This window comes from Pogona vitticeps, chromosome 6 (assembly GCF_051106095.1).
Source record: "Pogona vitticeps strain Pit_001003342236 chromosome 6, PviZW2.1, whole genome shotgun sequence".
In the NCBI taxonomy this organism is placed as follows: Eukaryota; Metazoa; Chordata; class Lepidosauria; order Squamata; family Agamidae; genus Pogona; species Pogona vitticeps.
In genome coordinates, this window is record NC_135788.1 from 109,907,565 (window position 1) to 109,922,230 (window position 14,666).

At 44.9% G+C, this 14,666-nt stretch overlaps 1 protein-coding gene across 1 annotated transcript in view; it reads left to right on the forward strand.

Annotated features, from left to right (window-relative positions):
• The window catches only part of MAMSTR (MEF2 activating motif and SAP domain containing transcriptional regulator), a 29,095-nt gene extending 14,777 nt beyond the window's left edge, over positions 1-14,318 (forward strand). Inside the window, exons 5-14 of the mRNA XM_020798786.3 lie at positions 424-499; positions 1,587-1,736; positions 2,279-2,409; positions 4,123-4,242; positions 6,684-6,955; positions 7,329-7,473; positions 8,281-8,673; positions 9,625-9,762; positions 10,130-10,184; positions 11,048-14,318. Coding sequence (XP_020654445.3) covers positions 424-499; positions 1,587-1,736; positions 2,279-2,409; positions 4,123-4,242; positions 6,684-6,955; positions 7,329-7,473; positions 8,281-8,673; positions 9,625-9,762; positions 10,130-10,184; positions 11,048-11,496 — 1,929 coding nt within the window. The 3' untranslated portion in view covers positions 11,497-14,318. The remainder of the gene's footprint in view (positions 1-423; positions 500-1,586; positions 1,737-2,278; positions 2,410-4,122; positions 4,243-6,683; positions 6,956-7,328; positions 7,474-8,280; positions 8,674-9,624; positions 9,763-10,129; positions 10,185-11,047) is intronic.
• The last annotated feature ends 348 nt before the right edge of the window (positions 14,319-14,666 follow it).

Sequence of the window (14,666 nt, forward strand, 5' to 3'; positions counted from 1 at the left end):
CTAAAGCCATGGCAATCCCCCATTTCTGTCCAATATCTTTAGACAGAGTGTAGAAAAGTTATTATTATGATAGCTCTGCTGGCTCTCTCAAGGACAAGATGGACTGACTCCATCAAGAAAGCCACAGCTTTGAGTTTACAAGAGCTCAGCAGGGCTATTGCAGACAGAATCGTTTTGGAGATCACTCGTTCATAAGGTCGCCGTGAAGTCGGAGGTGATTTGACTGCATGTAACAATAAAATGCTGGCTGGGGGATTCTGAAAGTTATATTCAAAAGGTAACTATTTCAGCCACATGCGGATCACTATTCAAGGCTTAGGAGCATTGCCATTGCGTCGTCTTTCATTATGAGTGGCCTGGGAAATGGGGACTTGGTTGGCTAGGAGTCTTGCTAAGCTTGCCATGCTTTCAATTTCTCCTCAGGCCAATGAGGCTGCCAAGCTGAAAGTCTTGCCCCGGCCTCACAAGACCAGCACTGCGAAGGGCCAAGCAGCGGAAGGTAAAGACCAGCATCTGCCTGGGCCCTGTTCACCTTTACCAGTCCTGCACCACTGCATGCCTCCTGTAATGATAATGGTTCTCAAATCTGGGAGACCTGTCATTGGACGTCACCCGTTTTCACAGAAGTGGGATGAGGGCAGAAGTGTGGGAAAGGAACAAAAAATCCACAGTCTTCTGGTTCTGGCTCACTCCTGACATTAAAAAATAAAAATCATTGGACCTTCCCTGCTACTGCTGTGGAAAACCCTGTGCACCTCCTTGTTGACTGAGCAGTATTTATTGGTACATAAACCTCACTCCTCTATATTGTAGACTTCCTTAAGGTTTGTATTGCTTACTAATTGCTTAAGGGTCTTTAATTATCCTCATGGAGGGAAGGTGGAACAGGCACATACATAGGCAACAACATACTTTCAATCAAAGCTTACAAAAAAAAATAATTACAGTCCTCAGAATCCTGGGACTAGAATTGCCTGTGGAGACATGGTCATTGCAGAATTCTGGGCATTCTGGTGCTGAAAATAGTAAATTTTCCAAGCTTTGCTTCTAATTACCACACACTGAGGACAATTGTCACCTTACCCCTGTTGTGAGGCCTCTTGGGACCACTGAGTAGGCTATCTTTGGACAAAGTATGTCAGATTAGATAAACCTCCCGTGTGATCCCTGATAGGGACGTGGTGGCGCTGCAGGTTAAACCACAGAAGCCTCTGTGCTGCAAGGTCAGAAGACCAGCAGTCTTAAGATCGAATCCACACAATGGAGTGAGCTCCTGTCGCTTGTCCCAGTTCCTGCCAACCTAGCAGTTTGAAAGCATGTAAATGGGAGTAGATAAATAGGTACCACCTCGGTGTGAAAAAAACAGAGTTCCGTGTCCAGTCGCGCTGGCCACGTGACCATGGAAACTGTCTTCGGACAAACGCTGGCTCTGTGGCTTGGAAACAGGGATGAGCACTGCGCCCTAGAGTCGGATACGACTGGACTAAATCTCAAGGGGAACCTAGTGTGATCCAACAAGGCTGGTGTTTTTTTTTTCCTGCCCCATCTAAAGGTTCCATCGCTGTTTTCTTCTCTCTTTTTTTCAGTGCCTCTGGGAGAAGCTGCTGAGCTGCAGGACAAAAAGGCTCGCTTGGCTGAAGACCTGAGTGAGAAGATCCTACACCGTCCTGGGCCTCTTGAACTAGTGAAAAAAAACATCCTCCCCTTGGATCCGGGCATCAAGGATGCCATGATGGGTAATGGCTTCAGAGGTTTGGGTGCTACCCAAAGTGGAAATGATAGCTCTCGATGGGAGGGAAAACAGCAAGCCAGCATTTTTTGGGATTTCTTTTGGAGGAAAAAAGGAGGGGTGCATAGGCTAGATGTAGAACGACAGGTTCAAATGGAACCATGTGGAAACATCTTGGAGTCCTGTCATTCTCCAGCAAGAGGGATCTTAATAGCAGCCTTCCCCAACCTAGTAGTTCAGATGGGACTGAACTGTAGTTCCAGTCATTTCCATTGGCCATGCTGTCTGGGATTTGAAGAAGACCAGGACAGGCAAGGAGCAGTTCAAACAGTGTTGAGAAAGTTGGAGAGCTGGACTCAAAAATAATCTGCCATGGGCTTTCCACATGATCTCTGTTTTAGTCTGACCTGATAGCCAAGGCAGAGTGGAAGATAATCAACTAGATGTGCCAGTGGTCAGACGTAAAAACATTGTGTAATGGAAAGGAGTGAATATTGTCTTCCAGATCCCAGTGTAATAACACCAACTCTTTCTGAATGCCATTTTCAGATCCTGCTGCTCCCGATTCCTTCAACTTTGAAGAAGATCTCAGCAGTTCATCTTCATCTTCTTCCCCGTGTTTTGCACTATCACCTGGAAGTACGCCTGGGAATCCTGCTACCTCTGGAACAGCCTTTCCAGTAAGCCATTACCCTAGAGTTTAGACATAAAGGTTAGGGACCGAGTGGGTCTAAGGATACATGAAAGGAACAAGTAGAATGACCATTGATGAAACAGAACCTAAATGGGTGGCCTCGTATGTTTCAAATTATGTAATAAGATGAAATATTGTGATATATGGATAAAACAAAAGTAATGCTCTGAACCATTTTTCACTTAACCCAGTGCCTTACACAAACTGGTGTGGAATGGCTCCCAAGGTGAAGGTTTTACTTCCTTCTGTCTAGCTGAATAGCTGTTTCCATGTTTTCCCTTTACATCTGTACTTAGTTACAGGATCAAGCCATACATAAAACAAAATTAAATGCAGAGGTTCAAGTACTGACATATACTGCAAAAAGCCAAATCAAATAAACAAAAAGCAATAAAACTACAAATATAACAATATAAGACTAATGTCTGTGTTTGGCTATCTATTCTGGCTACTATGGCATGCTGCCCAAAATTTCGCTACCAGTCCTGTAGTAGTCTGATTTTGATCAATTAACAATTGGTTACAGTAATCCGAGTCTGATTGGCTTGTCATGTCTTTTAAGAGAGGTGTAATATATTTTCCTCGAATCTTGTTATGCCTGTTACATCTGAGCATGATATGCTCAATGGATTCTATCTCAACAGATCCACAAGGGCAGAGTCTCTGTGTTTTCCCTTTATATGTTACATATTTAAACCAAAGAGTTCTGTAGCCCAGCTGTCCTCACTCATGTGGCCATGACCCTGATAGAAACACAGCCAGGCAAACTGAACTGTCAAAAATACCTTGTGCATGCACTGGAATACAATTTTGAAGCCAGGTTTAATGCAATAAACACACTTCACAGTATAATTATAAATACTGGAAGAATGGATCTTTAAAAAGCAAACCAACCCAAGTTCTCTTTGGATGCTGCATAGTCTTGCTGCCCTCTGCAGGCCACTGGAATAGCAACAACTTGTGAATCTGGAGGTGGGCAAAGCGGATCTGAGGCATTTTGCTGCCTGGGATGGAGAAGATTCCCTCATTCCCATAGATGCCCCAAAAACTGATCACTGAATCTTAAGGCCCCACTAGACAAGATGCTGATTCCATGTTTAGAAGAAATGCCGCATGATAGCATTGTAATAGGAGGTAATATACTTTTGTCAGGATGCGTGGTCTGATCCTTACTTTGATATGATATAGGAAGAGTGCCCTCTGAAATCACCGCACCAGCTTTACCTAATAGTAGTCTAGCCCTAGAGGATGGTCTCCCCTGTATTTCCCAGGCCAAAATAAGGCTTTTCTATACCTTCTCTATATCAAAAGACTAAGGAATCTCAGGTCAGACTTCTCCAAAATTTTAGATAAATACATTACAATAAAATTGTTACCTGTAACCTGTTCCTTTTGAAGGAGAATAACAAGGGCATAATGACTTTATTTTTTTTTAAAAGGTCCAGTGTTAATGAGTGCTCATGTGTATTACTTTTTTTACTTCCAAAACGTTATTGGGGAGTTCGTTTGGAGGTGATTTTGGACCATGTTTGGCGCTCTGTTGATCAAAAGAAGGTTCATGGACAGTTTAAATTTCAGAAGTGAAGCAGGACTGAAATGTTAAAAAAATAAATTTGGTGCTCTGAAATAGAGAAGAAGGGAGTGCAGGAGCTGAAGGCTAATGTGCCTGGATTCCATTTTCTGTCTCTTCTTCCTGCAGCTGGACCTACCCCCGTTGCTGGCTGATCAGCAGCCCTCTGGGTCAGCATCCACGTCTGAGGCCGAGTTCCCTCTCCAAGGGGGGAGTCCCCTTGCCAAATCCTCAAATTCGCTTCTTAAGGTAAAGGTGGATCATTGGCAGAGCCTAACTGAAAACCAAAAGGCCAGGAAAGTGAAACATGGTGAAAATCTGATGTATCGTTTTCATCAGAGGGAGTCCTGGATGAGGGCTGCACGTGTACCCCTGAGTGGCCATCGCGTTCAGGAGTTTGGAATGCCTGCTGCCTGTTTGGGAATGAGATAAACATTAGTTGGGGGCAACTCTTTCTTACTGCATCCTTCCAGCCAGCAGGAACCAGACTGGATTGGGGATTCTGGGAGTTATAGTCCAAAAAAAGAGGAACTTTTGTTCTTTACTATTCCAGAAGCAGCCTGTGCAAGGCATTCTACCATGGTGTAGCATCGTGGAAAGAGGACAGGGGCTCGGAGGGAGACAGTGCTACTCTTATCACCCACTGCAAAACACAAGTGACAACAGTCAAAGGCAACAAATTAGGAGTAAATAACTTGGCATCCTATTTCCTCCCTACCCTCTTGTCCGTTCAGCTGAAAACTGATCCAAAACAAATCACACAGACAAATTCTGAAACTGCAAGACCAGATGTATGGAAGCTTTGGCCCTTTGTGTATTTTGGACTTGAACTCCCATAATCCAAAATACATGGTGAGGGCATGAAATTGTTGTAGATCACAAGCTAAATATGAGCCATCAGTGAGATGTGGCTGCAGAAAAGGCAAATCCTACCGTTTTCCCGAAAATAAGACCTAACCTGAAAATAAGTTCTAGTATGATTTTTCAGGATGCTCATAATATAAGCCCTACCCCCAAAATAAGCCCCAGTTAAGTGAAACCCCTCCCTCCACCATTGGGCAGCAACCAGAAGAAGATGACATGACTGTATTTGAATAAATGTAGATTGTTGTACAGGGGGAAAAAATCCCCTTAAAATAAGCCCTAATGTGTTTTTTTGGAGCAAAAATTAATATAAGACCCTGTCTTGTTTTCGGGGAAACACAGTATTGTATGATGCATTAGCAGAAATATAGTCTCCAAATCCCACGAGATACTTCTACCCCTGGTTAGAACTCATCTGAGCACTGGTTAGAACTCATCTACTGTGTCTAGTTCTGGACACCACACTTTAAGAAGGATGCCAACAAACTGGAATAAGTTCAGAGGAGGGCAACAAGGATGATCAGGAGACTGGAAACCAAGCCCTGTGAGGTAAGGCAGAAAGAACTGGGCATATTTAGCCATTAGAAAAGAAAATGAGGGGAGATACACTAGCACTTTTCAAATACTTGAAAGGTAACCATATAGGGGAGAGACAGGGTCTGTTCTCAATCATCCCAGAGTTCATGACACATAGGAAGCTACAGGAAGCCAGTTGTAGGCTGAATTTCAGGAAAAAAATTAACTGTTAGAGTTGTACAACAATGGAACCAATGGCCTTGGGAGGCAGTGAACGCTCCAGTGCTGGAGGCATTCAAGAGAAAACGGGACAACCTTCTGTTAGATCTCCTTTGATTTGGATTTCTGTACTGAGCAAGGGGTTGGACCCCATGGCCTTATAGGCACTTTCCAGTTCCATTCTAGGATTTTAGTAGGGCTAGCTAAGAACATATTCCAAAGTCTTTTTGAAGATCTCCTTGCCATCGTCTTTTCTGTGTTTTAGTTGCCCAGCTTTTTACACAGCCTTTTTTGCTTTAGCTTTTAACGTGGATTTGTTTTACTGTTTATTAACATGGATTTGTTTTAACTCCATATTTTATAATTTAGATTTCATTAAACGCTGTTTGTGTGAAAAGATTAATAAATACATGAAGACATTCCTCAATTAAAGAAAACACAGGTGGCTGGTTTTGGCATCTCGCTCTGCTATGAGCAAGAAATGAGAGAACTGTGACAACAGACATGGCTGCTGCAGGGTAGGCTTGATAGGCAGAACTTGAGAAACACATACATACATTACACTCTTTTTTGGGGGGGATGACAACTCTCAGAAGCTCCCAGCCAGGCTGCAGGGCACTTGAAAAGGCTGGTTGTAGAATTCTGGGTACTGTAGTCGAAAAAAAAGAAATACTATACACTGTGCCTTGCAAAAAAAAAAGTATTTTTCTGTGTATAAGACGCTCCCATGTATAAGACCCCCCCCACTTTTCTTATCCAAAATTAAGAAATCTAAGTGGGGTTTAGCAAGGCTTGGGGGGAAAGGGATCAAAGCGCTGCAGGATAGCTTTGATCCCTGCTTTCCCCTCCACTTGTTTTTGTTCTCTCGTAAGCTTACTTCCATGTATAAGACGGCCCTCCATTTTTAGTCTAAAGATTTTAGAAAAAAGTATAGTCTTATATACTGAAAAATACAGTGTATATAAAAATAATCTACAACCCTTATCTAGCTCTAGCCTCCCCTTGCTTAAAGTGTATTTCAAGAGTTTCCTCTTCCACTTCTGTTCCTACCTTTAGATTTACCTCTCTCCCTTCTCCTCTCCCCCAACCAGGCCCAGCCCAAGGCTTCTGAGGCCAAGAAACCTCCACGCCCCAAGAAGGCCAAGGAACCAAGACCCAAAATAAAGAAACTCAAGTACCACCAATACATGCCACCCGACCAGAAAGGAGAGCAGGCCCCGGTGCCCATGGACGCAGCCTATGCCCGCCTCCTGCAACAACAGCAGGTCTTCCTGCAGCTTCAGATCTTAAACCAGCAGCAACAGCCGACACCAACAGCGCCGGCCACCTTCTGCGTCCAAGCCTTGCACGCCGTCCCAGCCAGGTAAAGGCTTGGCTTTTTGCTGAGAGTTCCACAGACCCATGGTAAACTTGGCAACCAAGTAGAGAGGCTCACAGGATTCATTCAGGCCCGTGTGGATAAAATACCGGAGTAGAATACAGGAGACCTGGATTCATATCCCTACTTAGCCATAAATACTTGCAGTGGCAATGGGAAAACAACTCCTTAAATACCTGACACACCTTGAAAACCTTTTTTAGGTTGCCATAACCTGGATGCAGATTGATAACTCTTAACAACATGGAATGGAAAGTTTCACACAAAGGCTAATGTTGTGTCTTGTTTTTCTTGTGAGACAAAACACCAAGTCTAGGGCAAGTTGGGAGCAACTCTCTCTCTCTCTTTTACTCAACAGTACTCCAGAGCAGGTCCTGAGCTTCGCTGGGACGCCCACCCCGCCGAGCGGGCCCCCTCCGCTCACTCTTCCCTCTCCAGCTGCGCCAGCCTCCCCTTCACCACCAAAGCCGGAACTACTGCCCGCCAATTTGGAAGAGCTAACGGTGAGCTGGGGCAGCAGAATGGCTAGTTGCCACCTGAAATGGGTCCTGCCATCAAATGCATGAACATGATTCTCCAGATGAGCTCTGCACCTTGAGTACATCAGCAAATAAATACTTCTGGCATAAGCAGCCAGCCTTCTTGCCCAAACTGGCACCCTCTAGATCAGTGATGGCGAACTTATGGCATGCGTGCCACAGCTGGCACACGGAACCCTTTCTGCTGGCACGCGAGCCGTAAGTCACCAGATCACTACTCCGTCCCCCCCATGCAGCCAAACCTGAGAAGGTGGCTTCAGACGCGGTGCTGGCGCTTCGACAGGCAGATTCGGAGCAGCTGGTGCTGGCAGCGGATCCAGAGTGGGGTCTCGAGGTACCTCCTTGCCAAGATTTGCTCTTCTGACGCCACTTCCGGTTTCACCGCTGCTGCGGCACACCAGCCACTGTCCCCCCCCCCCCCCCAGTTTGGGCACGCAAGCCCAAAAAGGTTTGTCACCACTGCTGTAGATGTACTGGAATGTAACCCTGATGTTTACTGGCTGGGAATGATGGAAGCTGTAGTTCCGAACATCTTCTGGATACCAGCCTGTGAGACACTGGACTCGTCTGTTCTGCTTTTTGAAAACCAAATATGATGCAACTTATCACGTAATGTGGTATTGCAGAGACTTGAACAGTGTGACCTTTCAGTCTTTTCAGCTTAGGGGAGGGAGAGGGTAACAGTATAAACACATTTTGAGTGTATACCATGTGATATTTTATAGCATCTTCTGCTTTTTGAATGTTTTGTGACCATTGGTTTATTTCCAGGTCTCTGAACTCCGTCAGCAACTCCGTAAGCGGGGTCTCCCTGTTTCAGGCACCAAGCCTGCCCTGCTGGAACGTCTCAAGCCCTACCAGGTGGTCCGGTCCAAGCCCCCACCTGTCCCCCTCTCAAGCCCCCGACTGTCATCCTCAGACCTAGAAGAGGAAGCCCAGGCTCTGAGGGAGAAACAACGGCTTGCTGAGAACCTGGCTCTAAAGCTTCATCAGGAGCAGAAACATCACGACAATGATCTCCGTGTGGAGTTGGAGATGCACAAGCGGATCAAGAACCGCCGCAAAGGAGCACTACCTTCACCAAGCCAGCAGGGTGCGCCACCGCCTTATGTCCCAAAGCTCGAGACCGCCACTGATGCAGGAAGCCAGGAAGATGGTTTTATGGTGAGGAAGCCTGCATGACTTGGCTAATGATGTAAGAGGCAGTAAGGGGAAAGACACAGTGATGAGGAAGTGACAGGGTCGGTTCTACCCGTGCTGGTTTGGGGAAATCTGGGATATGTAGCCCATCCATGCTAGGTGAGGGAGTCTGGGAATTATAACCCAAAAAAGGTCCCACCCTCCCCCGCAAAAAAAAAAGCCTGGTGTTAGTGCAGAGTGTTGGGAGCCTGCCTGCCTGAGATTTTGGAGTGCTATGCCGCTAGAAGAATATAAGAGCAGCTATTCTGGAACAGGCCAAACACATATCTAGTCCAGCAAGCCAATCACATGCCTCTGTTTAGGAAGCCCGCAAGCAGGACATGAGCATAAGGATGACTTCCTGTTTGTGTTTCCTGCAACTTATATTCACAAGCCTCCTGCCTCCAGTACAAGACATAACCTTTCTGGGTTGATGAAAGGCTAGTGTAGACAGGGAGATGGTTTTAGCTTTCATCAGTTTTGATGGCTCTGTCCCTTTAAAATGCCTTCTCTTGTAAAGTTGTTCTTCTTTCCGAAATTAGGACAAATGGTTTACTCCTTTGCCACCTGATTATGAAAATATAATTACATTCCTCCATTTCCACATTAGCCTAAGAGAGCGCTGCTACTCAGTAGATTGCAAGCATCACAACTTCATTCTGTTGCTGCTTGTCTCAGATGACTTCCAGACAGCCAGGACCCTGGTCAGCTGCTGATGGGTCTTGAGCCGCATCAGAGTGCCACCAGCGGATGAAAAAGGCAGCTGTTTGCACGTGCCCCTCATTTGACAAAGCAGATTCTAGGCATTCTTGGCATATTTTGCTTGAGAACCCAGTTTCACTCTGGTTGAGTCACATCAGTGAGGTGGGTCAGAAAAATTCCCGACAGGCTCTGGCCTAGTTTGACCCTTTTGTATCCCTTCCCTTTTCCTGCTAGGTTTTATGTCCTCCAGCCTGTGAGCCCATTAATTCTGATCTGGAGCTGCCCCTTGAAATCACAGCCAGTCCTCCTGACCCAGCCCCACCAACCCGTTCTCTTGAAGAGGAACTCCAAGAGGCCATCCAGAAAGCTCAGGTATGGCAGGGGGCAGAGGGGGGCGGCACCACCTCACCTTAAACCTTGACTCTTTCGTGGTCAGTCCACTTCCTTCTGACCATTTTTTATTGGCCTGTAAGCCTGAGACCCACATGCAGAGCTCATGTCTCCCAGTGTTATTTCTACTGCTGCTCCTGGTACATGTGTCAGAAGGGAAAACCCTTGAAAACGAATCGGGAGGTTGAGGCTCCTATTGATACATCTGCCTCAAATGACAATTCTAAATACCTGCGCTGTGAAAGAGAGCCCTCCAAAAGAGCTCCTTTCCCCCCCCCCCAAACTGCTTGCAGGAGTGGGCTGAGCAAATGGATCTTTTCACAGTTGGCTGTTTCCTCTTTTTGCGCAGCTGGTGCCCAGCCAGTCCATTGAAGACATCTTGGAGGAACCACTGGTGTGTACAGGTGAGAAAATATCTCCAGTATCCTTGTTTACCACCTGGGACTTCAAAATAGGAATACATAAGGAAAAGCTTAGCAGTACAGGTCAAGCTTCCAGAAGCAAAGATGAAATGATACTTGTCGGAACGCCTACTCCCACCAAGAACTACCCATATCACTTGCTCGAGTCAGGAGGTGAGGCTGAGGAGCGCCAAGGGAGGTCCGAAATGAAACGACAAGAAATAGGGCCTTCTCGGCGGTGGCTCCTCGCCTCTGGAACAACCTTCCTCCAGAGATTTGTGAGGCCCCATCGCTGGGTATTTTTAAGACATCTAAAACTTGGATGTTTAAGCAGGCTTTCCCTCCAGATAACACTTAATCTTTCCTTCTTTAGTTTTGTGATATTGCCATCTTGAAGAATATGTTTATTGTTTGCTACCTATTGTTTAGTGTTTATAGTATATTACTGGGTTTTTTTCTTTTTTAAATTTTTCATTTGTTATATGTATACGTCACTGTATTTTATATGTCTGAAAGCCGCCTAGAGTGGTCATATTGACAAGATAGACGGGGTACAAATTAAATAAATAAATAAATAAAAATAAATGAAAGTCTATTTTCTAAAGTGTGAGGTGGTGAGGCCACGGGTGTCAAATCTACATCATTAAGTTTTTTTTTCATTGAGGAGAGGCAGATGTTTGGCACATGGCCAGATGGTTATCCAAATGCTCATTTCACATGGCACAGCACAAAATCCTGGGCAAGAAACAGGTGATGGGGGCTCATCTTTTGTGAGCCTCAACACCAAGGATGTCCGGGTTCAGAGGGCTCAGTAGGTTTCTTGCTACACCCAAGTACATCCTCTCTTTCTCCTCACCTGCTTCTAGGTGACCTTCTTCAAGCACCTGCCTTGACTTCAGAAGTCTCAGATGACCGAGTTGCCCCATCTCCACTTTCCCATCAAGAAGCATCACCACCGAAGAAACCCCGCCCCAGCAGTGATCTTCCCTTGACGGCCTCTACCATCTTTGACTTCCCTGGACCTTATGATCTCCTCTCAACAGCCTCTTCCTCATCTGCATCACTGGACTCACTGTCCACTGTTTTCTCCCCTGACTCTCTGGAGATGCCCCCCTCTCCCCCAAATGCCTGGCAGAGGAATGGGACCCATGCTGGATTTGATCCTGTTGATTGGCTAGAGGACTTGACCTCAGGTTCTGCATCAGGCCTGGGCTCTACTAGCCCTGCTGGTGGCAGCATCTTCTGTACAGACTTCTTTGATTCTTCTGACCTTGGTGTTAACCACATGATAGACCTAATGGTGGAGCAGTGGTAGATGGAATACTTATAGTGGCCCATCTGGATCTCCAAGACCTGAAGGAAAAGGGGGACAATCCTCCTTATGCCCTGCAAGGTCACAGTAGCACTGGATACCATCTTGGACAAGAATGATGGTCTTTATGGTCAGCATCAAGCTTCATCCAAGATGGACTTGTTTCTGCTAAAGGCAAGTCTAATCACTCCCTTGGAAGAATTAAGTTGCTGCCATTTGGGTTGTGTTAATTCCATATCTCATCCTGAATGTCCAAGCAATCCCAGAAACATTTGTTTACCATCATGTGTCCATCCTGAGACACAAAGAAGCAACATCCGGAAGGCCAACAACCAGGCAACCCTGTAAAATCATGGATCAGGATTAATTAAAGCATATGTTTTTCTGAAATGTCAGCTTCTTATGATATCTTGAACAAAGCCAACGTTTGGAATAGCATTGATTTTTGGATGCCATCTTGGCTGGAAACCAAACTGTTGACATCTGCATTCTTAATAACTTAGGATGCTATCTTGGCTGGAACCAAGCTGTAAATTTCAGAATTCTTAACAACTTTGAACCCATCTTGGATTAAAATGCTGGCGTATCCATCTTGCTTATTTTACTTGCCATCTTGATCCTTAAATGTCTGCGTCATGAAGCCCTGACAGCATAAGAAATGCGGTGGACCAAGACAACTGCATATTCAAGAGGCTGTGTCAATATCAACATTGTACACATCGAGTTCCAGTAATGTAGGTACAGTGTAGTTAAGGATGAGAAACTCGGATTCTCCATTGGTTGAGGTGTGCCATCTTGTTTTATCAAAGGAAAGTGCCAACTCAAAAAATAGTTTGGATTGTGCCATCTCAGTTCCCTGTGCCAAGGGAGAAAATGCTGTAATTTCCAGAGGCCTCCTTGAATGGAATGCACCACCAGCAGCAACCTTATATTTTTGTGAAATAGAGGGAGAAGGATACCAGATCCTTGTCACGTCTTCATAGCTGGTCCAAAGAGTTGAGACTGGAAAGGGTGCCACTTTCAGAAGATTGTGAAATTCTAATTCTTCAATTATTATTTCCATTTTTACTTGCTGTTACACAAAACGGAGAGCATAAACATTCTTTGGGTCAGAGGGTGGCGTTGTGTGCCATCTCCCTAGGAAAGCCGGATATGGATGGGTCCACTTTCACAGAGAGATAGCAGTGGTGGGTCCTGTCCCAGTAACCCAAGGTTGCTGGGAAATTTATACCAATAGCATTATGGAAGGATCAGGGCACAGCTGTGGTAACAGCTCATGATATTTGGATACATGGAGCATATCTAACCAAAGACTCAGTCTGGTTTAATAACAAATCATTCCATCTCCACTGGATTTCCTGGGAGTTGTAGTACTGTAGGATTCTAGAGCAATGTCTCTCCTTCCAGATGTTGTGTTGCAACTCCCATTAGCCCATTGCTAACATAGCTAATGACAGATGAGAGTTCAGCAACATCTGGAGGGCTGCATGTTTCTCCTCCTTCCTCTGCAGTCACGTAATCTTTGCCAGGATAATACTATTCTGGAGGAGAAGGGTGGAACCATGGCAGTTTAAGTGATAAAAAATGGTTACAACATGGAAAGTAGATATGTTCTTAGGGTGTGCGTACACCTGCACTCTCAAACTGAGACAGCATCCAGATCTGCAATAACAGGAGCTAGTCTGCAGTGCACAATGTAGTCTCATACCATTACTGTCTCATGCATACAACCAAGGTAAAAGAGAAAACACATTTTGCTTCTCTGAAGGAGAAAAGATACACATGATTCCTGACTAGATGGATATCTACAACATTATGGACTATCTCTCCCTTACCTCCCAATAATAATAATAATAATAACAACAACAACAACAACAACAACAACAACAACAACAACAACAACAACAACAACGTTTAGATAAGTAAATAGATGCTATATGATTGTTCAAATGTGTAATAGTATAAAAGGCTTCAACAAACAGAAAAATTGGAACAGTCCACTAGAAGCACAGGAGACGTAAAATTTATTTATTTATTTAAAATATTTATAGCCTGCCTTTCTCCTCAAAAGGATCCAAGGTGGCTAACAATATTAAAACAAACAATATTTTGAAAGAATTGACAAGAAGACCAGTGTTTTCAATGGTGAAAATATATCTGTTATATAAAGAATGGAAACCAAGCCCACCTCAGTGAGGGAAGAGAGTGCACAGAGGCTCCTGTTTTTATGTAGGATCCTAGTTATTGTCGGGGTGGTTCACTCCAGTAATCTCATCGCCTGTAATGTACATGATTTGCACTTTCACTTTGACGTACATGCTGTCAACTTGTCTGTTTTTTGAGAGTGGAGGGTAAACACATCTCTAATGGCAAGTTACCCCTGCAGCCTGAGGGACAGGAGGACCTCTGTGGTCTCCACTTATGATTTTTGCCAATCACTCCCCGATTTTGATGAACCAGCCGAAAGGCTACGAGGAGTTGACACACAACATGTGGAACTGCAGGGTTGTACTCCTTTCAGAGAGTGGTCTCCCTTGTCCTCCACAAGCAGGGAGCTCCCATGGAAAGAACATGCATGAATATCACAAGGAAAACGACCGTATACCCTATGTCAGAGCTTGGAAAAGTTACTTTTTTAGAGTACCGTTCTCAGAATCCTCCTGGCAGCATGGCCTCTAACCATGCTAACTTGGGGACTTTGGGAACTGTCAGTTCAGTCTCCTAAACTCTGTATGCATTTCCACCATAGAGACCTTCTGAGTTTTGTACACATCACTTCTGTCTCCTGCTCACTCTCCAAATAAACACCTTTTCTCGCTGCCTCATATATGGCTGGATTCTTGTCTGTTTACCCACTTATAAAGTTAACTTTGGTTGATTGAATTGTTGTGGTAAAGACAGATAAAATACTTGCTAAATTATTCATTCTTGTCGGTTTTGGTGGTCCTGACACAACAAACATCTGGATGGAATTCTGAAGCTCTAAGGTAGTAGTTCCCAACCTTTGATAACCCAGATGTTCCTGGACTACAACTCACAAAAAACCCAGCCAGCACATCTGGTGGAGAAGGCTTCTGAGGATTGCAGTGCAAGAACATCTGGGCTTCCCAAGGTTGGGAACCACTGCCTGAAGAGGTTCCTTTCCTCCAGCTGAAAGCCAGGCAAAGAGTTCC